At 37.1% G+C, this 24,812-nt stretch overlaps 1 protein-coding gene and 1 long non-coding RNA gene across 2 annotated transcripts; one reads left to right on the top strand and one right to left on the bottom strand.

The window, feature by feature from the left end:
- The first annotated feature begins 648 nt into the window (after window positions 1-648).
- Window positions 649-24,812, top strand: hacl2 (2-hydroxyacyl-CoA lyase 2). The gene is made up of 15 exons (XM_088345451.1): window positions 649-699; window positions 1,460-1,565; window positions 3,634-3,835; window positions 5,644-5,771; window positions 8,000-8,250; window positions 12,662-12,761; window positions 12,867-12,964; window positions 14,197-14,333; window positions 16,328-16,462; window positions 17,420-17,534; window positions 19,374-19,543; window positions 19,632-19,702; window positions 19,787-19,858; window positions 21,312-21,417; window positions 21,498-24,812. The coding sequence occupies exons 2-15, from the start codon at window positions 1,461-1,463 to the stop codon at window positions 21,674-21,676; spliced, it is 1,869 nt and encodes a 622-aa protein (XP_088201577.1). The 5' UTR covers window positions 649-699; window position 1,460; the 3' UTR covers window positions 21,677-24,812.
- Window positions 3,556-6,961, bottom strand: LOC148357696 (uncharacterized). Its single transcript, XR_015851499.1, has 3 exons — window positions 6,852-6,961; window positions 5,229-5,296; window positions 3,556-3,849 (listed from the first exon to the last, which is right to left on the bottom strand). It is a non-coding gene; the product is annotated as an uncharacterized LOC148357696 (long non-coding RNA).

The raw sequence follows: 24,812 nt of genomic DNA, 5'->3' as shown, positions 1-24,812 counted from the left end.
TATGCATGGTGAGAGATTTGTCAGCTGGGGTTATAATGTTTAAAATTAACTTATTTTGTGGAGCACCAAAAGATATGTCTTACCTTTGTAGTACTCTGGTTAAACTAACAACGAACCCCGCCTCCTGGTCACATGTTAGAAGCCAAAACCAAACCCCACCCCATACCAGCAGATGGCACTGTTGGACTCAGCATTGCAGGACATTTACCAAAAACTATACACATATTTTAGCAGGAATTTCAATAAAATAAAAGTTATTATTACACCCGTTACACTTGGAAAACAGATAAAAATGCTCGCTGCATATCCTGGAATACTTTGAGGGCAGCCAGCCTGCAAATGTTGTGCGTTGGCAAGACACCAGTCCCTCTGTTTGACTGCAGATAAACATTGCTGTTTTCTGTTGTCATCAAAAGGCATACAATTCCAAATCGGGCTTAGAAGAAAAAATCACAATGGCAAAAAGTTTTGATTATATTCTTCTCTTGTGGTTATTTGTTGTTGTTTCAACTCAATTGCCTTTTCAACTGCCGTGCACTCAAGTGATACATGCCGTCCGTCATTGCTCTCGTTCTACCAGCAAAGGCAACGTGACGTCACATAGAAAGGGTCCATAAAATACGGGAAATACGTATAATCTGCCCGGTATGTGTGCTCACACCATTTCCGGTTGGAGAGGAGTGCATTACTTGGCACCGGGTAAAAAGCAACCGTCGTGAGCGTAAAGGAACTTGTACCTGTCAGAATAAAAGGATAATAATAATAATAATAATAATAATAATAATAATAATTATTATTATTATTATTATTATTATTATTATTATTGATAATAATATATTATTATAATTATTATTATTATTATTTTAGTAGTAGTAATAGTATTACTATTATATTATGTTATAATATTATCTTTAAAAGCTCCTTTTGAACCATAGCTGATGTTTGCCAGTTCCAGAAACCGGAACTTGTGCTATTATCTTTCAAAATTAGACTACATTGTATATTATGAAACTTGAAAGTCAATAAAATATTTCCATGATTTTTACAATACTCATTAAATTAATATGAAACTTCGTTGTGTTGACAAAAACTAATTTATATGCATGATTCTGCCTTTTGTCCAGCTTTTTAATTTATTTTGAAATCTCACATCGAACTGTCCTGCTAATCTAGCTAGCGTGTTATGTAAATATGAATTAGTAAACCCTGTCGGCAAAGCCATTCTTGTAGAAACTGGTTCCACTGCAACGCGATGTCATATTTCCCCCTGAAGTCACAATTCTTTTGCCAACGGGAAAAGGATTTGCCTATATTACTTTGATTTTATTTATTTCCCCTTGTGTAGCACCGGTTCTTGAGCAACTAGCCTCACCTGTGCCGATCATTTGTTGATTTCAATATTATGTTTTAAAGTTTTACATTCATTACGGTGGTTGTAATTCCCCTCATTTCTTCCTAGCATGGAATCGTTTGGGTCCGTTCTTGGATATTCTGCGTGTTTAACTTTAGGAGGACTTGTGTTTGTTGCTTACAAACTTGGCTTGCTGTTCCAGTTGTTACACAAGGTGAGCATACATAACCTTGTCAACCCTTTTAAAAGTTTTATTTCCGAGTTAATTATATGTTACAAACGGAAGTCAAGTTTGTTTAATTTCATTTAAAGGTTGTGAAATCAATAATAATGTCCTGACGGGTAGGGACACGTGACCATGCACTTTATTGCTTCTACACAAAGGTCATCTCACCCTTTTATGAAGCATTGCACAAACTGAATTTCTCATATTCCCGTGAATCAGTCATGAGGATGTGGAGTAAAATGATCTTGTTTGACAGGAACTAATTTTAGGACCTCACTCGCTGTTCTAAATCAGTTCACACCCATTTTTCGCACTACAAGGCGCACCCACCCTAGAAATAGTCTTTTGTGTTTTTCCCATATATAAGCTGCGCTGAACTAAAGTAAAAGGCGCATGGAATTAAAACTTCATTTGAGCAATCGTATTTTTTCATGCAAAACCTTTGCACATTTTGTGCACATACAGTATACATCAGGGATGTCAAACTCAATTTGGTTATGTGGATGGATTTAGACTTTCTCTTCTCAGGCGGGCCGGATCCGTCAAATAATGTAAATTCCAAATCTTCAGCTTTGATTTTCAGTATTACGCTTTATCACTCAGCCTACTTTCCGAACCTACCATACATATTATAATCACGATCTTTTCGAAACATAACCTGTGAACATACCTGTCAAAACTACCGCTTTACTCGTTAAAAATGATTCTTGCCCCTTGAAAATGCTGTTGATTTTTACTTTTATTTACAAAAAAATATTGACTCGACTCGTATTTTAGTCTACAGCTGCTTTATTTTAAAGCGGGACTTTTTTTTTTGGGGGGGGGGGTAAATAAACCGCTCTAACACTCGCATTTGATTTCCAATTGGGTAAAAGTTAGCCACTTCCGATTTTAAACACGCAAATGTTGTTGTTTTTTTAAATATTTTGGAATCCTATTGTGTTTCGTACATAGACATAAAGTGTGTGATACAGTCTGCTTTTTAATATCAGAAGGAGGCCATGTTTGCATGTGTTCACAAACAATGGGGAAAAAATAATTTCATGTTTGGGTTAAAATGTGTTAATAGGTTTATTTTAACAGTTGAGTGAATGCAGTTTCACGCCTAAGCCAGCTCGCCACGCTTTACAAACTACATTGTGGCCATAGGAAGCATTTGTTTTTTGCTATTTAAAAAAATAAAATCATAACTTTTGATAGAATTGATTTAGACTGAGACTCGCTTTTTTTGACATACTCAGAGAGGTATTGTGAGCTGGATCAAATCATCCAACAGGCCGGATCCGGCCCTTGGGTCGTATGTTTTACATGCTGAGTACATACTATAGCAATGATTGAAAAAATGAAAAACTTCGCTGACCACTATTGCAAAAAATTGCAGGCAACAGTAATTGAATCCGGGTGTTGGTGAAGAGAATGCCAATACCTAACCACTGGACTACTAATGACACAGATGACGTATGAAAAGGCCTTTCAATTTCATCTCATCATCACGCTATTTTCACTCACGGTGCCAGAATTAAATGTTAGAGAATGGAGAAAACAGACAGTTGTCCTGAAACATAAATAAACGCAAAAAAGCACAACAAGGCAGAATAAATGTTGGCTTGTCTGATGATGAATCGAACTTTAAGTGTATTTAGATATTGTAGGACAAATTTCTACTTTCTCTATTTCTAACAATTGTTTCTGGCACCATGAGTCAAACAATTTTGATGATGATAATCAAATCTGCTGCCTTTTCAAATGACATCCTTCTGCTTTCCAGTGGTTAAATGTTGGTGTTCTCACCATCGTGACCTGAGTTTGATTTCCGTTGCTCAAAATGCTCTACGATAATGTTTATTGCACAAAACCAAATAGTATACCAAAAAACCTTGTATTTTAATGCACACACAGAAATACTGTATGCATTTCCAATCTTATCCCCTTATTTTGCGAAAAAGATTATAAGGCACACTATCAAATTTCTGGCCAATTCAGGGTTTGAAGGCTTTATTGTTCAGAAAATATGGGGATCATATTTTAAGATCTGTCTTTTTTTGATGGCCCATAGACTGAGACAAACAGCCCTCGTCATGGCGGCGAAAGCGTGGCGGAGGTCCTCCGCGCCCACGGGATCAAGTATGTCTTCACTTTGGCCGGTGGACACATCTCGCCCATTCTGGTGGCCTGTGAGAAAGTAGGAATCCGGATCGTGGACACCAGGCATGAGGCCACGGCTGTGTTTGCTGCTGACGCTGTGGCGCGCCTTTCAGGTTGTTTCACATAGCTGAAAGCATTTCAAATAATTTTTAGGGATACACGATCACTAAATTTCCTGTCAATACTCGTAACTGATTACGATAACTGATAGAGGATACTGTGTGTTTATATATGTCTTTTTTTAGGGAGCCTTACCGGTTATATATATATTTTTTCTATTATATTGATAGAAAAATAATAGCTCAATTGTGCCAAATTATTGAATATGGCTGAAAGAACAGAACTGCCCTCATTCAAAGAATTATTTATAATTATATATTTTCACAAGTTTTAATTTGCAATTTGCCTAAAACTAGTACGCTAATTGAAAATGAGCAATAATTAATTCCAACGCTTTGCATCAAAAGTGCACTCCGGTAAATAAAGTTCACTTGCAGATAATTTGTTTTTGAATATTCATTTTCTTAGATCACTTGAATAAAATCAGATTCACGTGGCAGATTTTTTTGCTGATTTTTACTTGAAATGATTTTTGAAAAAAATCCTCAAATGAGCAAAATGATATTTTTGCCATTTTTCTCATGTGAAGAATTATTTGAGACAGAGATCAATAAAAATTTAATTTAGGACTATTGTCTATCATATGCCATACCAGACATGTTTTTTTCTCAATTTAAGTGTTAATTTTGAGCAATAAGTTGCTTAAAATATGACTGAAAATGTGTAGTAATTACTGCCAATGGGGTAGAATATATACTGTATACATTTTTGAAGTGTGTTAAAAACAGAAAAATAAAACATTGATTATATTGTAATTGTCTTCAATTCTTTTCCAGCTTCAGTAAAAACTAGATGTTGTAGTGTAGCGCTGATATGTTCATAGTTCAACTGACACTCAAAATATGGAGAGAATACATCAATTGTAAAGATAACAGTAGACGACTGCACGAAAAGACAGTCAAGATGCAAAAATTCCAATGTTATGAAAGCCCTCCCCTGAGAACTTTATTTTTATTAATATCTCCTAGGTTACCAAAACTTGATCAGGGCTAAGGAGTGTGAAAATCAAAGAGCAGCAACATGACTGGCCAATAGTGACAATTATGTAAACAGTGCATAATATTCACAATAATGAACAACAAGGACAACAATAATCAAATATCGAACAATACTGTAATCTTAAGCAATTGACTTTGGGGGTGTCCAATAGTAAAAACAGAACCACATCCTTTATTGTTACCAGAATAAACACAAACCTGAACAAACATTAAAGGGACACTGTATATTGTTTAATGCATTATTGCAGTTAAAGAATTTGGTAAAAAAATATATATTACCCTGAATAAAAAGCAAAAATACATAAATTATCATATAACCGTGCATTTAAAAAAAAAAAGATTGGAATATTTAGAAATGTGTATTTGTTTTGCATAACATGAGGCTCACCTACAGGTAGCAGACATGATTGGATGCCATCTTGCTGTTATGGGTACTCCCAAAAACCCTGTGAAAGGCTGGGCAAAGAAATGAGGAAATAAAAATTATAGCTTGGTCATTTTAAGTTTTTGTAGTCTGTATTCTTCCTTGTGCTTTGTAATTCTCGTTTTCTGTTGCACTGTGCAATACAGCAACATCTAGTGTCCCTTTTGAAAGATTTACTTGGCAAGTGCCAATAAATTTTCAGTGCACTTCCTTATTACCTCCTAGATATGTAAATATATATTTGATAATTGTGTTTTTTCCATTAAACCATGTAGTATTACCTGATTTTGATACAAACCCTATCAAATTGAAGCCAAAGACCTGCATTTAAACCTCAGCTTTTATCTAGAAATGTCTTTTTCCTGACTTTATCTATTAGGTACCGTTGGTGTAGCTGTAGTGACTGCTGGTCCAGGTCTCACTAACACTGTGACAGCACTGAAGAATGCTCAGATGGCTGAGTCGCCCTTGTTGCTCATGGGAGGGGCTGCTGGTACACTCCTTCAGGTACAATCAAATACAGTGGTACCTTTACATACAAGCTTAATTCGTTCCGGGATCATGCTCGTAATTCGAGTAACGCGAGCTTAATTAGTTAACGTGCACATTTTCCAGATACAAAATCATTGAAAACTAAATGGTGAACCCTAAATGATTATAAAACATATCTTCCTAAAACACATTAAAATAGAAATCAAACAGAAAAAATACACTCTTGAAATGAATAAGATAATGTTAATGAAATAAAATGCGAGTTTCAATGAGTCACCATCTTGATGATGTGGCAGTTCAGGAGTAGGAGGCAGGGCGCACAACTTTTGATGATACATAAGCACTTGTTGTACACTTAAAGGTGGTGAAGTAGTCCTTAAAAAGTTTAAAATGAGCTATTTTCTCTATTAAGTATATGTTAACAATGCCCAACTAAGTTCAAAGAGCCTTTGTATTATTTTTTACACCGCCCCTATCTGCTTTTATCTTACTTTTATCATTGGTCTTCCGACCACGGAGCGTAAGGAGGAAAGGAGGCAGAGTTGTTTGGAGGGAATGGGTGATTTCACGTGCGTGCTGGCGGTTTTCTTTTATTCCAGAATGAAAATGGGGAAAGTCATGTCTACAGTGGGACCTCGCTACTTCGCGGTTCCACGTTCGCGGGTTCAGAGCTTCGCAGGTCTAAAAAAAATGAAAATAAATAATGTATTTTTTTTTTATTATTATTATTTTTTAAGCATTTTTGAAGGGGCGTCGCTAATTTGCGGCTTTCACTTTACGCGGGTGGTTTTGGTCCCCATTAACCGCTATAACCAAGGCAATACTGTATTTGTATAGCCCTTAATCACAAGAAGTCTCAAAGGGCTGCACAGTTCAAAGACTATTCCAGACCACAGAAAATGACTGTTTCAAATTCAGTCCAAATGCCAACTCAAACTCCAATGAAAAAAGAAGAGTTTTTTGAGTGCATACAAGATGCACACGCCACACAAGCAGCTTCACAAAGACTCAAGAGGATTTCAGCCTGAAGATGGCGTCAACAAGTCAAATATGTTGAAGTTACGGTCACCACCTGTAAAGTTAATGTTACTGTACCTTTAGATGAACGTGAACACACATTTCTTTTTGCCTGTGTCAGTTTTTATTCATTACTCTCGTTTGCTCTTTTACTGGACTGGCAACGCTATCACTCTCACCAAGTCATCTGAAAAGTTATCCAAGAAGATTTGTCTCCGCCTCCCGCTTCAAAATGTCACAAAAATGCAAAGGCAAGTGACATTAAAGAAAGCTGTCCCTTTACCAGTTGCCACTTCTTCTGGAAGGTTTTTATTTTGCAATGAAAGCAACAACTTCTTCCCACTTAGCCAGCATCTCTCTAATCTCTTCAGTAGACGCCATGTTTTGTCTCTTCGCTGTTTTTTTGAAGCACCTCCGAGTGTTACATTGACTGTTGTTCTTTTAATTCCTCTGTTGTCATTTTCTGTACGTGCTCCTGCATAAGTTCCTTGATATCCCATTTACTAACTCCCAACCCCATGGACTTTCCGAGGGAACAAAGTCTTCCAACACCACGTCAGACTCGTGTTTGGGATCCAACGCTTCAACTTAATCCGAACACCACGCTCATGTTTTTCTATTATTTCTTGCTTCGTTTCAATTGTCGTCATTTTCCTTTTTTCTTAGACACCTTACTGTTTTGTTTCCCTTTCTGTAATTTATGGCTAAGGTCACAAAAAGATTCATAGTTCACAGATCCCTTAACTGCTAGGGTCGTAAGGGCGCCACGGCCTTTGGTGTGTCTTGGGGAAGTACAGCCTGACGGTGAACATTTTTGGTTTGGATTTTTTTTTTCCCCCACATGAAACAGATAGTACATGATTAAAAAGATATGATCAAAACTTACTTGCTGTGGAATACAAGTACTCTAAAGGTATAACCAAGAGCACGGAATCAGGTGCCTGATGGCGGGAGGCGCATGCGCAAACTGGACCAACTGGCAGTGAGGGGTCACGGACATTGAGCTCTCTCGAGCAGTCTCTGGTGGTAGCTTCTGGTACTGCTTGTGAACTGGATTTGTCTTCCATAAAGCTAGGTATATTAAAAAAAATGTATATATCAAAGTTCTCGTGTGTAGGGGAGCTCGTTTAAAGAGGGACCACTGTACTCATTGACAAAATCAAATGTTGATGTCCCTGAAATTACTTAACCAATGTTTTTCTGATTGTTTGTTGTTGTGGCTCCAGGGCAGAGGAGCGCTACAAGACATTGACCAAATGTTATTGTTCAAGCCTCTGTGTAAGTTCTGTGCCTCCATCAGAACAATTCGGGAGATTGTGCCTGTTGTCAGAAAGGCGCTGGCTGCTGCCCAGTCCGGAACGCCAGGGCCCGTTTTCATAGAATTCCCTATCGACACGCTTTACCCTTTCCATCTGGTCTCTAGGGAGTTTGCTGTCAAAAACCCTCCCAAAGGCCTGATGGGAAAAATTGTCTCTTGGTAGGTTGTATTTTTCGATATTATGATAAAAATGCCCAATTACCCATCTAATTCCTATTTGTGGATCACATGAACAGTTGTAGATCGACCATTTAATTAGGCAAACACCAAAGAATGTTGAGGGACAGTGTGTATTATTTAGCACCTCCTAGTGGTGAAAAATGTAATTAAAAAACCAATATTGATTAAAATCAGCGGTCTCTAATTTAATTGACTTGAGGCCACCAGAACATTCCACTGTTTTCAAATATTGGGTCTCAAATTTCCTGACACTAAATAATAATGAACAAAACAAATCAAAATCAATCAATTCTCAAAAAATAGATCCATTATCAACTAGGGTTTCACTTAAAGGCACTGTATCTTATTCAGTGCCTCTAGTGCAGGGGTGGCGAACAAGTTTGACAAAAAGAGCCGAAATTTTTAACTGTTCGAGTCAAAGAGCCACACTACGCACTGACCTGCCATGACAGACAGACAAACACAAAATTAAAAACATTATTTCCCATAACACACTCCTCTGCTTACAATACCACAAGTATCAAGGAAAGTGTCCCCCCTCAATACACACAAAAAAAAACTAAACATAAAACAAGGCAATGAGTCACAGTATATACAGGACTGTCTCAGAAAATTAGAATATTGTGATAAAGTTTTTTATTTTCTGTAATGCAATTAAAAAAACAAAAATGTCATACATTCTGGATTCATTACACATCAACTGAACTATTTCAAGCCTTTTATTATTTGAATATTGCTGATTTTGGCTCACAGCTGAAAAAAACTCAAAAATCCTATCTCAAAATATTAGAATACTTCCTCAGACCAAGTAAAAAAATAATTTTATAACAGCAAAACTAAATCAAACATTTGAAAATGTCCATTGATGCACTCAGTACTTGGTTGGGAATCCTTTTGCACGGATTACTGCATCAATCCGGCGTGGCATGGAGGCAATCAGCCTGTGGCATTGCTGAGGTGTTATTGATGCCCAGGATGCTTCGATAGCGGCCTTCAGCTCATTTGCATTTGTAGGTCTGGTGTCTTTCATCTTCTTCTTAACTATACCCCACAAATTCTCGATGGGGTTCAGGTCAGGGGGAATTAGCAGGCCAATCAAGGACAGTGATGCCATGGTCAGTGCACCAGTTACTGGTGGTTTTGGCACTGTGGGCAGGTGCCAGATCATGCTGGAAAATGAAATCCTCATCTCCATAGAGCTTTTCAGCAGATGGAAGCATGTAGTGCTCTAAAATCTCTTGGTACACAGTTGCATTTACTCTGGACTTGATGAAACACAGTGGACCAACACCAGCAGCTGACATGGCTCCCCAAACCATTGCTGACTGTGGGAACTTCACACTGGATTTCAAGCAACTTGGATTTTGCTCCTCTCCAGCCTTTCTCCAGACTCTGGCGCCTTGACTTCCAAATAAAATGCAAAACTTGCTTTCGTCTGAAAAGAGGACTTTGGACCACTCTGCAACTGTTCAGTGCTTCTTCTCCATAGCCCAAGTCAGACGCTTCTTCCGTTGTCTTGAGTTCAGAAGTGGCTTGACCATGGGAATACGGCTATTGTAGCCCATTTCCCAGACACGTCTGTGAACTGTGGCTTTTGATACCTGGACTCCAGCTTCAGCCCACTGTCTTTGAAGCTCCCCCACATTCTGGAAGCGACTCTTCTTCACAATTTTGTTAAGGCTGCGGTCATCTCTCTTGGTTGTGCAGCGTTTCCGGCCACATTTTTCCCTTCCAACAGACTTTTTGTGGATATGCTTTGAAACTGCACTCTGTGAACAGCCTGCTCTTTGAGAAATTTCTTTTTGTGTCTTGGAGGGTATCAATGATGGTCCTCTGGACAGCAGTCAGATCAGCAGTCTTCCCCATACTTGTGATTTAGTTTACTGAACCAAGCTGAGTGTTTTTAAGGCTCAGGAAACCCTTGCAAGGTGTTTCGAGTTAATTAGATGATTCAGGTGATTAGTTGAATAGCCTACTTGTATACTTTTTCATGATATTCTAATATTTTAAAATAGGATTTTTGAGTTTTCTTAAGCTGTAAGCCAAATTCTGCAATATTCAAATAATAAAAGGCTTGAAATAGTTCAGTTGATGTGTAATGAATCCAGAATGTTATGACATTTTTGTTTTTTTAATTGCATTACAGAAAATGAAGAACTTTATCTCAATATTCTAATTTTCTGAGACAGTCCTGTAGAAAATATGATGAGGCAAAGAGCCGCATTCTTATTCTCTAGAGCCACGTTTTCGCCACCCCTGCTCTAGTGGTTAAAAAGGGTTAAATATTTAGCAAAAAATAGATAAAATATTATGAATGTGGATTTTTTTAAAATACTCAAGTAATTTCTATTTATTTGACGTAACATAAGTCTCACCTAGATGTAACTGTTATCAATTGTGTGCCATCTTGCTTCTACGGTTGTTCGAAAAAACCCAAAACGTTGGGAAAGGCTGTGCCCAGAAATGAAAAGAATTTTTTTTTTTTTGCGTCACCTTGAGTCTCCGTAGTTTTTATTGTTCCTTGTGCAGTTTAACACGCGTCTTTGCCTGCCTGACGTAATACAGCAACATTTAGTGGTCAAGTAATAGATTTTTTTTTTTGGGGGGTTTGAACAATTTTATTGACACTTTTAACAGCAATTAAACATACTGTCCTTATAACTTTAAATTTAAGGAAGGGGCCTCAGACTATTACCCTGAGGGGCGCAGTTGGCCTCGGGCTGCAAGTTTAAGACCCCTGATTTAAATAGTAACTCAAAATACATGAGCTATTTTATAAATGTGATGTAAAAAAAAATACTTGTAAGTCGATAAGTTTGCGCTTATTTTACATAACATGAGCCCCACCTAGAGGCTCTAAGCACAAGGTAAAACTAGAGAGGCTTATAGTGACCAAACTACACCATTTTCATCAAGAGGGCAAAATAGTATTTAAAAAAGAAAAATAAACTAAAATAGTATTTAAAATTTGTGTTTTTAGCACTCGTTTTTGGTTGCATGAGGGCTAATACAGATAGATATACCTGTAGTAGTGGTCAAATAATACTCACCGTCTGTTAAAAGCCATTAAAGTTTTGGCTTTAAAATACAATGATGGTAAGTTTTAATTAGCTTATAATCACATACACCGGGGCAAAATATAATGAAAGTTGGATTGGATTAATTGAAATTCATGTATTAATTTGCCACTCTTGCACAATATTTTACTGTCAATTAGTTTTTTTTTTTGGTTGTTTTTTTTTTTTTTAAACAAACGCCTTGTTTTATTGTGTCAAAAGTGAATTCCCCAGAATAAATTTGTTTATTTCAAGTAAGTTTTTTTATGTCACTATAAAAAAACCCATATACGTAATACTCTGTACACAAAATGAGATACGTTACCTTCTATGACACGTGGCAGATTATTTTTTTTAGGAATATTGTGTGTTATTACGCGTCTCCTGGTGGTTGGAAATAAAAACGGAATTCATAAAACACTAAAGAAAGTTTCAATAATAATAAGCACAAATATATGAGCTTTCAAATATCAATGCATTTTTTAAATACTGGTAGCTCAGGAAATGTGCATTTATTTGACATAACATGAGCCTCACTTAGAGTTAAAATGATTGTCTGCCATCTTGCTTCTAAGGGTTCCCCAAAAAAACAAAAGCTTTATGAAAGGCTGGGCAAAGAAAAAGCAGTTTGGGCACTCTAAGTCTCTGGTAGTAATAGTAGTAGAAGTTTGTATTCTTCCTTGTGCTTTGTAGCACTCATAATTTGTCGCAGTATACCATACAGCGACATCTAGTACTGCATATTAATAATAATAATAATAATTTCCTTTGTATTGTCATTCTTTGTAACAATGTACACAGAACGAAAAAAGAGCCATTTTGTAATATTTCACCACTGGAGGTTGCTGTATTGTGTAGTGGAACCAAAATGTGTGCTACAAAGCACAAGGAGAAACTACGGAGACTCAAAGTGACCAAACCACACCATTTTCTTTAAACGAGCAAAATAGTTTTTAAAATGTGTAAAATAAAAATCACCACAGCAACGATCAATTTTTACAAGGTAATACTTTACTTGCTTAAATGTTTAACTACAATTGTCCGCAAACATGACTTTAAGCAGTGTGAGCATATTTTTTTAGATGGAATTTGATTTCATTTTGTCTTACTTGACACCTTATACATTCCCGTTGAGTTTGTTTTTCAATGTATTTTATTTTTTGCAAGATTTACAATTCTTGACAACCAGTCCGTGGGGAAAACAGAATTTTGTTGTCCACATTAAATGCTTCCCCTCTGCCCCCTACAAATATTACTGCAATTATTCCAAAAAGTGTTAAATAGTACAGAACAGAATATACTGTATCGTATGAAACTTAATTTATTCTTGTCAGGTACCTTAACAACCACCTCATGAACATATTTGCTGGTGCCTGGGAAAAAAGAGATATTTCTCCTCTTCCTGTTGACATTCCACAAGCTACAGATGAGCAGGTGCATCAACACTCGACAGTTTTGTGTATTGCTTTTGTATTTTGTGATGCAATAATGAGCAAAAAAGTTTTCAGTGTTGTTTTATGTTTTTATTTGCTTTATCAGGTACAAAAATGTGTTGAACTTGTTAGCCGGGCCAAGAAACCTGTTATCCTTCTCGGAAGCCAAGCCACCCTGCCACCAACACCAGTTGATGATATCAGGTAAATGTACAGCGCCTATTGAAACCTTTTTGTCATATTGCCACATGTAGGCTTCCAACATAAAGCTAAATAAATGTAAAAAAAAAAATCAAGAATCACCAACATGTTAGACACATTGTGAAGTGGAATCTAATTCTTTCAACAATCAATATTATATTTACAACAAAAAAAACTGAAAAAGTAGTTACTGCAAAAGTATTGCCCTAGGCTTGCTTTTCTTGAGCAGGGACTAGGAAAAGTGTAATAGTTGATGGTAACACAGATGGAGGGCCATGCTGGCAAGAGAACTGAAAATAGGGCGCAGGTTCATCCTCCAACAGGACAACGACCTTAAACATAAAGCAAAATCTACAATGGAGTGAGGGGTCATCGACTTTGAGCACTTTTGTCAATTTTTTTAACATCTGCAAAGCGCAATGATTGATCTGTTTAGAATTGCTGCTGACCAAAATCGCCCATACCGCATAACTGAATGAAATGAGAATTTAACCAGAGTTGGCGCGGTGAGAGCGCTGAATTCTAACCACTAGATCACTGGTGATACAGAAAGAAACAAATGCAAAAAAGCACAATGAGGGAAATAACTGGTGTATTTGATAATGAATCGGACTATGTGTTAATATGGGTTTTTTTCTGTTAAAACTTGTTTGATAATGAGATAAAATGTAATGCCCTTTCATATGTCATCTGTACCACTGGTGGACTAGTAGTGAAGTATTGGTTCCTATACCGCAGCGACCCCAGTTCGATTCCCGTTGCATACAATTTAATTCAGGTTAGCAATGTTAATTTATTGATCAATTATTTCACAGTGATAAACCGTAAAACCTTGTCTAGTAACGCACACGTCTATATGCTGTATGCATCTCCAATCCTATTCGCCATATGTGGTATATAAGGCGCAGACATGGGACCAAGTCACACATGTGCAAGTCTCAAGTAAGTCTCAAGTCTTCACCTTCAAGTCCCAAGTAAGTCCCAAGTATTTTTTTCTTGGGCAAGTCAAGTCACAAGTCAAGTCCCGAGTCTTAGATTGCCAAGTCCAAGTCAAGTCACAAGTCATAAAAACAGCGACTCGAGTCGACTCGAGTCCAAGTCACTAAGTCTCAAGTCCCCATGTCTGATAAGGCGCCCCTGGTTATAAAGTACACTTTCAAATTTCTGGCCAATTTGGGGTTCTAAGTTGGGCTTTATAGTCCGGAAATACGGTAATCAGTTTAATGGCATTACAGGAGTGCATTGGAGGACCTGGGCATTCCCTGTTTCCTTGGGGGCATGTCCCGAGGCATGCTGGGTAAAGACAGCCCGATCCACATCAGACAAAACAGACGTGATGCTCTGAAAGAGGCCGACGTTGTGATCCTTGCAGGTAATTGTGGCAGAAATGTCATTTATTTTTGTCTTCGAATGAATAAGGAAATTGAGGAAAGTGGCAAGGGTTTCAAATTCTGGAATTCCGTTTTTTTTTTTTTTTTTTTATCATTTAGATAAGTGTGTCCAAATCACTGTTATTCATACCCTTTCTACTTAAAATCAATACATTTTCCCTGCCTATCCCAATTCTTTGTTTCATTGTGACTGATTTTTTTAACTTCACATTTGGCCAGCATATGAATCATTTACTGTGTGTTAGTTTTAGAAGCTATTGATTGAGAAAATCCTTAGTTCATGTCTCTTCTTAGCAAATGTTTTGCTCATTAAACTTGAAAAACGGTTGGTTCTTAAGTAAAAAAAAGTTTAGTTCAAGGATGAACTGAAGATTTCATTTGACTCTGGGTTATTTTTCACAAACAACCCCAAAAAGTGGGTTGTTTTGTTAGTCAAAATAGACACAGTCAACCAAGAATCTGGTGGTTTAATACAACCCAGCCATTTTTTTCAGGTTAAAATTTGTCTACACCAACCACAAATAAAGTTGGTTATTTCCTTTAGGCAATCTTAAAAAAAAATAATAAACCTCCCCTAAAATATGGGCCCCATGGGTCACTTTGCTTAAAAGGGGCATTGTGTATTATTTAGCACCTCTTAGTGGTAATAAAAAAACTATCCATTCGAAAAAATGAATAATAACCCAAAATAAAGGAACTGTCATATAAACATGCATTTTTTGTTAAATCCCATTGGTCAAGAAATTTGCTTTTATTTTCTCACGTTAAAGAGAGCTGACATGATTGTCCGCCATCTTGCTGCTACGGGTGCTCCTAAAAACCAAGAACCTTGTTAACGGTTGGCAAAAAAATGAGAAGAAAAATTGTTGTTCTTTGGTCTATAGTTTGTATTCTTTCTTGTGCATTGTAGCACTTACTTTGTTTGCACTACACAATACAGTGATAGCTCGTATTGAATAATATTTTTTCAAACTTTAAGAGTTTACAGCCTCCTGGGTCGTCTCTTCTGACAAAGTAAAAACTTTGAATTGGAAAAAACAACCCCAAAAAACTAAGTCATCAGGTCATTTGTTTATTGGCTCACAAAAACTGGGTAATTTGTTTCATAACAAAGTACAAAAAATGTATAAGCCACCTACGAAAAACCCGATCATTTAGTTTGGAACAAACTAAAACTTCAAAAAATGTTGCCATTTGTGTCACAGCCACCAATCAATCATTTGATCTATGCATTGGAATGTTGGACGAAATGTATCCAAGTGGTCTTTTTAAATATTGAATTTTCGTTATTTTTAGAATGTAAATATATGCAGCACGGCGGCGCAGTGGTTAGCGCGTGTGCGGCACAGTTCTGAGGTCGTGGGAACCTCCTGAGTGGGTTCAAATCCAGCTCCCGGCCTTACTGTGCGGAGTTTGTATGTTCTCCCCGTACTTGCGTGGGTTTCCTCCGGGCACTCCGGTTTCCTCCCACATTCCCAAAAAAAAAAAAACATGCATTTCAGGTGAATTGGCCGGTCCAAATTGTCCCTAGGTGTGACTGAGCGAGTGAGTTGTCTGTCCCCGTGTGCCCTGCGATTGGCTGGCAACCAGTCCAGGGTGTCCCCTGCCCACTGCCCGATGATTGCTGGGATGGGCTCCAGCATCCCCGCCACCCTACTGAGGATAAGCGGTGCAGCTGATGAGATGATGAGATGAGATGAGTTTTTCTATGTCTGAAATATTGCAATATCTATTCCACAAACGCATATAAGATGACTGTTTATATTTACGTGGACATTGTTCCCTGTTGTAGCACCTGTTGATAAGACAGCTTTATGCTAGCATTGTTATCTTGGAGCCTGTTAGCCTGCCATGTTAAGCAAGCTGCTGGCGGACTTTTCTGTTTATTCAATCATTAATCAATAGTACAAAAGATATAGAACTGAAATTTGGGAAAACACACAAACACAATTATTGATTGTTTTTTGTTTTGCAGGCACGGTGTGTGACTTCCGTTTGAGTTATGGTAAAGTTCTATGTAGGCGAAGCAAGATCATCGGTGTCAACAGAGACAGGAAGCAGCTGCTCAAAAATTCTGACATGTTTTGGAAACCCACAATTGCGATTCAAGGTGTATTGATTGATATTTTTTGTCGTTGTTTACATTTTGGTTGTTTGTTCTGCAACAAGATATAACGGATTTCGGTCAAATCAAATTTTGGACTCCGGTCAACCTTCTCATTGTTCATATTTAAAAACAACAGGTATTCAAATTCATATACTGTACATCCTTAATTATATGTTTAAATTTACCGGACTATAGGGTGCACTTAAAACCTCAACATTGGCCAGAAATATGATACGATGGCCCAGAATATGGTAGATAATTTTGGAAATGCTTACAGTATTTATAGTTGTACGTTTTAACTGTATACTACTGTATTTGAGCAATGATTGATCAATTGACAATCATCGCAAATCGCAATACAATGTATGCAACGAGATTCGAACCCGGGACGTGGCGGTGAGGGTGTCAACACTTTACCATTTGACCACCAGTGGTACAGATAACATACATAAAGGCATTAGACCTTATCTCATCATCACACTATTTTCCACAGTGGAGGGTTTCTAGCATGAACTGTGATCAATTATAGCACTACATGATTACCCTTACCTTAGTCTCTATTTAATGTATGTGCCTTATAGTCTGTTGCGACAAACGACTACTTTTTTGGGGTGAGCCTTAAAATATGGTGCGCTTTATCATGTATAATATCTCCAAAACCTAAGCTTTGCAAGTGTTCCTATATATTTTACTGAGTATTCAAGCACAGTGGCTACACTGCTTTTATTATTGTATTTTCCCCTTTGCACTCACTAGTTTTTGTCTCTAATACTACAGTCACAAAATGTTTGTGTTACTTTTATCTTTTATATCCTTGAAAATGATGAGCAATTTCCAAAATGACTGAAGGGTTCCACTATATATTGCTTAAACTGTTTTTTGGAGCTGGTGCATTTGGTTATTTATCATACACCCACATTTACTGTAAGTACTTCATCTCTAAAATATTCCCTTCTACAGGTGACGCTGGTTCATTTTTAGTAAGACTTTCCAAAGGCTTAAAGGGTCATAGATGTCCAGAAGAGTGGCCTCAAAGCCTTAAAACAGGAGATAGGACCAAAGAAAATGTAAATAGGTAAGAGGCCGTGCAAAATTGTCATTTAATGCTGTCGTTGAGCATGTTTTAATGTGAAAGTATCATATTGTGTCGGAACATGTGGAAAAAAAAGAATTTAAACTTTAAATCTCTAAATGCTTTTTATCGTGAGGATAGAAAGACACTAGTGTTTCTCTTGAAATTAACTTTAAAGATACAATTTTTGATAACAACAGAATAGCATTGGTACATTTAGTATTACTCCTTATCTAACTGTTAGATAAACTTTCCAGGTTTGATTGACATCATTTATAACCAAAAATCTCGACTGAGATGATATCTTGAAAGTAATGTTATATCTCAGTACGTCTTAACATTTTTTTTTAATTATGGTCCCCTTCTTAAATATGTACGAAAGAGATAGAAAATTAAAACAAAGTTAAGGGTACAGGGTGTATTATTTAGCACCTCCTAGTGGTAAAAATAAAAACTTGATTCATTTAAAAAACAAAAACAATATTGATTTAAATTATAGGCAAAAAGACATGAACTATCATTTAAGCGTGCATTTGTCAGAATTCTCATCCGTCGAGAAATGTCCTTTTTTTAAATAATAATAATGAGGCTGATTATCCGCCATCTTTCTGCTACGGGATGAAAATGTTGTTGTTTGGTACCTTTTTAAATCTCCGTAGTTTGTATTCTTCCTTGTGCTTTTTAGCACTCATTTTTCGGCTGCACTACACAATACAGCAATATCTAGTGTTTAAATAATACACACTGTGGGTTGAAGGATTGTAATTTGACACAAATTTTGTTAGGTTGTTGCAAACAAATGACAGAACATTCAAAATTTTAAACAATTAGCCATTTTTGGTCACTAAATGACCTTTTTTTGTGGGTAATTATTAAAAAAAACCTTTTAGGGGACAAGTTAACCAAATTTTGTGGTTTATGCAGAATCTGCCATCCAGCAATGTTTACAGAATTTGCTATAATTTCCGTATTTTCCGGACTATAAGAAGGACATCAAAACCCCAATTTGGCCAGAAATTTGAAAGTCTGCCTTTAAGATCGAAAATGCATTCTGTAATTATAGGTATGTGTTACCATACAAAGTTTTACTGTATAATACCGCATTTGAGCAATGTCTGTGCAACGATTGATCATATTGATAAACATAGCTGACTTAAATTGTGAAACGTTGAATGTAACGCAACTCCAAGTGCCGACAGTTTACCAATAGATCACCAGTGGTACAGATAACTAATGACAAGGCATTCGACCTTATCTCATTATCACAATCTTTTACTCACAGTGCCAGGAACACTGATTTGCATAGTGCATTCTGGTAGGTTAAACAGTTTCTCCACTCCTTTACCTTTGAACGTTAGAAATTTGAGAAAATAAAAAGTATTTCACGTATGTATACATATTGAACCGTGAGGTTATTGACACACAGGTGAAGAAGTGAAGAGACATTTTAATCAGAATGCACTATGCAAATCGGTGTTCCTGGCACAGTGAGTGTGATAATGGAATAAGCTCTAATACCCTCTAGTAATTCGTCCATACTACTGGTGGTGTAGTGGTAAAGTGTCGCCACCCATTGCATACAATGTTTTGTGATTTCGGCCAGCGACACTTATCGACCGATCAATCATTGCATCATTGCATTAATATGTACCGTCAGTACATATATTGCCAATGGTTATACACAAACAGTAGCTCTAACTGTAGTCTGATTTCATGTTCCTTTTAGTTCGGTGCACCTTATGTATTAAAGAAATGAATTTTTTTTTGGGGGGGGGGGGGGTGCCTTACAGTGTGGAAAATATGGTAATTATAATAGGTAATTATTGTCGTTTTCATTTGCAGAAATAAAGCAAACGAAAAAACAGAGCATCACCTGAACCCGTTAAAAGTTCTTCACACGTTGGACGAGCACATTTCTGAAAACAGTATCATTGTAGCAGATGGTGGTGATTTTGTAGGAAGCGCTGCTTACATCTTGAGGCCACGAGGACCACTACGCTGGCTTGATCCAGGTCCAGTCATTTACTTTAGCCCTGCACAACTGTTTTTGAACTGTCATTTATATTAAATTATTAATTTCATACTAATTTATCTTCATAGGGGCTTTTGGGACTCTGGGAGTTGGCGGTGGATTCGCGCTTGGTGCAAAGCTGTGCCGGCCAGAATCTGAGGTGTTGTGGTGATGCATGCTTTACTGAAAAGGATGCTTATGTGTGTGACGCTATTAATGAAGTATGACCTTTTGTGCATTTTAGGTGTGGATTATCTATGGCGACGGTTCCCTAGGATACAGTGTTGCAGAGTTTGACACGTTCACTCGACATAAGGTGCATTCACTGTCTATGATTATGTTGTATGAAATCTAGGATTCGTAAGGCATAAGGAACACATTGAAATCTCTCTGCCCATTCATCATTTTGGAATTATATCACAAAAAAACTAATTTCCTGGGTTAAAATCTTACAACATCTAAAATGCCACATGTAAAACCTATCCATAACAAAATGCTGTGCTTCACTTTGTGAAATGTGCAGTCACACATGGAACATACATAGGTTAATGTATGTCTACTTGATTAAAGGATAAAGGGGGCACTCAAAACTGCCAAACAACAACGGGTCAGTCCACTGGGTTGAAGATGTACACTAAGAAGGGAGAGGCCAGAAAAACAAACAAGCTGTTTTCCAATGAACTAGCAGAAGTGTACTCTCAGTGGCAGGGAAACAGTCAGACCTAGTCAAATCCGCCAAGAGCTGGGGTGGGAAAATACTGGGAAGACATATAGGAAAAAGAAGCGTCACACCACACCGATGCCCAATGGTTAGAGGACCTAAGAGCTGACCACAGCAACCACCTCCTAGGACAAGAACCATTAACCATCACTTTGGCAGATATCCAAGGAAGAGAGTCAAGATGAAGAACTGGACAGCACCAGACCCTGATATGATCCATGCATAATGAAGCTAACTGCACTCCATGGACACCCATCCCCAAACAGAGTGGCTAACCCACTCTGTAGCTAATCCGATGGGATCCTGAGGCGTTCCCAGGACATCCTAGAGACATAGTCTCTCCAACGTGTCTTGGGTTGTCTCCGGGCCTCCTGCTGGCAGGCCATGCCCAGAACACCTTGCGAGGGAAGGGCCCAAGTGTAAACATTATGTGTGTATGTACATGTATTTTATATATATATATATATATATATATATATATATATATATATTATGTACAGTACAGGAATCCATCGCTATAAGGCTATTTACTTTTTTGCGGTTTTGCTACTTCACGGATTCAAATAGTGCATTGTGTTATGTATTGTGATTGGCTAAACTGTCTCCACTTATTATTATTTGACAGTACAGTAGTTATTTGTAAAAAAAATTAAAAAAAGATTTTTTAAAAAATGTAAGCAGTACTTTTTTGCTCTTTGCTTTCAGTGTACTGCGTAAAAGAGTATTTAATTGTATGATAATTGTAAAAAAAAAATATTGTTTTTACTTTACGGATTTTGCCTTTCATGGATGGGGGGGGGGTCGGTTAGAGCATAATCCCTACAAAAACCAAGGCATCACTGCAGTATAATTTTCTTGGAATAATGACTTAATATTTACTTTTCGCACTTGTTTATTTTCTTTTTAAATTTATTTCAGACCTTATGTACCCCATGGAGTGCCCTCAGGCGTACGACCTTTTGATTTGGATAAAGCATGGAGTACAAAAAAAAAGTATGCTCTTGTTTGGACCATAAAGTCATCCCTCATCTTTCTCTTGTGCTTCCAGACACCAGTCATTGCAGTTGTTGGAAATGACGCGTGTTGGAGTCAAATTTCAAGAGAACAGGTTCCAATTCTGGGCAGCAATGTAGCATGTGGCCTGGCTTTTACAGGTAGTTGTTAAAGGATAATTACAGCTTCTGCTGCTCATGTTCTTTTGCATCGTACTGACTGTTCACCTACTTCTTTGCAGACTACCACACTGTTGCAGATGGGTTTGGTGGTAAGGGCTATCTTATAAGGCGTGAGGATGAAGAGCAGCTCGCCGACATCATCGAGAAAGCTCGGAATGAAAGTCAGATGGGCAAGGCAACGCTTCTCAATGTCCTTATTGGCAAAACTAACTTTCGAGAAGGTTCCATCTCTGTGTAATCGTGATACGATCAAAGTGTGCTTATCATGTGATTGTCAATTTATAAAGTATGAAAGAAAATGGATCAGATAGCCTTAATATCACAGATGAATATATTCTGCTTCTGGGGTTGCATTTTGAAAAAGCTTGACAGTCTAAATAAGAGGATGTATTACATGTCTACAGTGCCTTGCAAAAGTATTGGCACTCCAAGAACCTTTTGTCATATTACTGTATTTCAGGCTTCTAACTTATAGGTAACAAACTAAAAACATTTTATAAGAATCAAAAACATGTGAGAGACAATTGTGAAAACAAAACCCAATTTATTCAACATTTTATATTGTGCTGACAACTAAAAATTTGCAAAGCGAACGTTGCAAAAACATTGGCCCTCTTTAAGTTAATACTTTGTACAACCTCTTTTTGTTGCAATTACAGCCACAAATCTTTTGGGTATGTCTCTATAATTTTTGCACATTTTGAAACAGAATTATTTTGCCCATTCTTCCTTACAAAACCGCTCTAGTTTCTTAAGGTTTTATGATGATCATTTGTAGACTGCATTTTTTTAGATCTTTAGACAAATGCTCTATTGGATTGAGGTCTGAACTTTGGCTTGGCCATTCTAATTTTATGATAAATTAGTTGTAAATCATTCCATATTAGATGTTGATTTATGTTTAGTATTCTTGTCCTATTGGAAGGTAAACTTGCACCCCATTCTCAGATTTATTGCAGACTCCAACAGATTTTCTTCCAGAGTCGCTCTGTATTTGGCTCCATCCATCTTCCAACCAACAATAACAATCTTCCTAATCCCTGCTGAAGAAAAGCAACCCCAGCGCAGGATGCCACCACCACCACTATGTTTGACAGTGGGGATGGTGTTTTCAGGGTGATGTGCTGTGCTACTCTTACACAAATTATATTGCTTTGCATTGAGCCCAAAATGCCTCAATTTTGGTCTAATCTGACCAGAGAACCTTGTTCCACATGTTATTTGTGTCTCCCATGTGGCTTCTTGCAAACGCTAAATGGGCCTTTAAATGCTTCCAGACAGGATTTTCTTCTTGCAACCCCTTAAAGTGCAGATTTATACATGACTAATAGTTATCTTATACATAGTCATCTTATATACAGATTGTCCAAAACCCAGCTGATTATGCCTGCAGGTCATACAATGTGATTATGGTCCGTTGTTTGCTTCTATGATTAGTTTTTTCCTTGTTTGGGTCGAAAGTTTAGAGGGACAGCCAGGTTTTGGTAGGTTTGTAGTAGTTTTAAGTTCTCTCCATTTTGACATTACTCCTCGCACAGTGCTCCGGTAAATTGTGTGAAATCTGCTTTGAACTCTTCCACAACGTTATCCCGGACCTGCCTTGGTGTGTTATTTGGTCTTCATAATGCTTTTATAATTCTTCATAAGTTTGTCTGTTCAGGTACATTTAAATTGAGACTTAATTAAATAATGGTGCACTCTGTTTGTCATTGTTAGTCATTTAGGGCGACACTGGACCATTTATGAATCATCAGGGAACTTCTGGAGTCGATTAGTTGAGTTGTGAGAACCGGGGTCCAATATTTTTGCAGAAACTAATTTTCATTTTATTTTGTTATAAATAAAATGTAAAATGTTGAAATTATTTGGGTTGTACTTCACAGTTGTGTCTCAATTTTTGTTGATTTTTGGAAATGATTTAGTTTGAAGCCTGAAATATGGCAAAATGTTCTTGGTGGGCCAGTACTTTCACTAGGCACTTTATAATGTAGTATGAAAGAAAAGGGATCAGTTAGTCTTAATATTACAGATAAATATGATCTGCTTTTAGTGTTGCATATGCATAAAAGGGACACTTGTAGGTTTGATTAGAGGAATGCATTACAGTTATACCTCTTTGCCTTTGTTTAAATGTATAAAAATATTTTGCATTGTGATAATATTTAACCAGAATGCCTTTAATGCAGTAATAATATTAACACAGAGTTGTTAATAGCTTGAAAGCCTGTAATATTCTGTAGGCACTGAAGAATTTAAATTTAAAAGAATGTCAAGATTTTGACAATATGCCGTATGTATGATCAAATGTTTTTTCATAGTAGGGGTATTTCTATTTGTCTTGTAGCTGGAAAAACATACACAGTGTTTAAAAAATTTGATGTAACTTTCAGGCAAATTTCTAAGGATTTTTAAACACTTCCTCTGGGGTTTGGGTTGTTTTTTCTAGAACCACAGCAGGACAGATTCAATGCTTTTGCCTTCATGGGTTTTACAGTCCAAACCCTTTATATTACACTATACATGTAAATCTTTTATTACAAGGCAAGTGCATTTTGGCTATAGCTGTGCAATAAGCGTGTGAAGTCTAATAAACAGGGTGTAAGGACAAGCGGCATGCGATTCTTTTTCCCTAATGATGATAAAAAAAAGTATGCATACATTTTAACGGATTTTACTGGATCACTGTCGATCTATTTTATGCGTGTCAACTATTCAGGCGTGAGTCATGCACAAAACAAGCTAAGACTGGCTTCACGGATGTATCCATAGACATCTTGTTCAGCTGTTCTAGGGAAACCGAGGAAGGAGTCTCCAACCTTTTTGAAGCTGAGAGATTTTTGTGACTAAACAGTCCAAGGGTCTACCAGTTTGATATGCGTTTCTAAAATAAAAATTTGATATTCAGGCAGGAAAATCTTTCACCTTTAGGTGAAATTCACCGTTTTTCAGTCACAAAGAGTGACCCACATGAACTGTATGGATCCAAGGAGGTTTTTGTTTTTGTTTGTGTGGCTGGGTGGGGCGTGTTGGTATTGTGAAATTTCCCACAGTGAATTAAGCATTCGAGGTGGTGTGTTTTAATTAAAATCAGTGAAGTTTGCGCGGTCAGGAGTACTGTATTTATGTGTAATGCGCTTTTGATTTTATGTCATTATCATACAGTTTTTAATCACTGTACCAGATATAAACGTTCAAGAAGACCAAAAGTCGTCCTAAAAGATATAAATAAATGCAAAAAGCATGACAAGGGAAACAACCTTTTTGTGCATCTGATGATGAATTATACTTTGAAGGACATTAAATAAATAAATTGTAAATTTGAGCTTTGTATTGTGTACATAGTTGTCAATAAATGATTTGAATCATGGCTGTAA

The sequence above is a fragment of the Urocampus carinirostris genome, chromosome 10, assembly GCF_059441175.1.
Source record: "Urocampus carinirostris isolate Australia breed hairy pipefish chromosome 10, RoL_Ucar_1.0, whole genome shotgun sequence".
NCBI classification, from domain to species: domain Eukaryota; kingdom Metazoa; phylum Chordata; class Actinopteri; order Syngnathiformes; family Syngnathidae; genus Urocampus; species Urocampus carinirostris.
The sequence above is the reverse complement of the archived record's forward strand: the minus strand, read 5'-3'. Positions and strand labels throughout refer to the sequence as shown.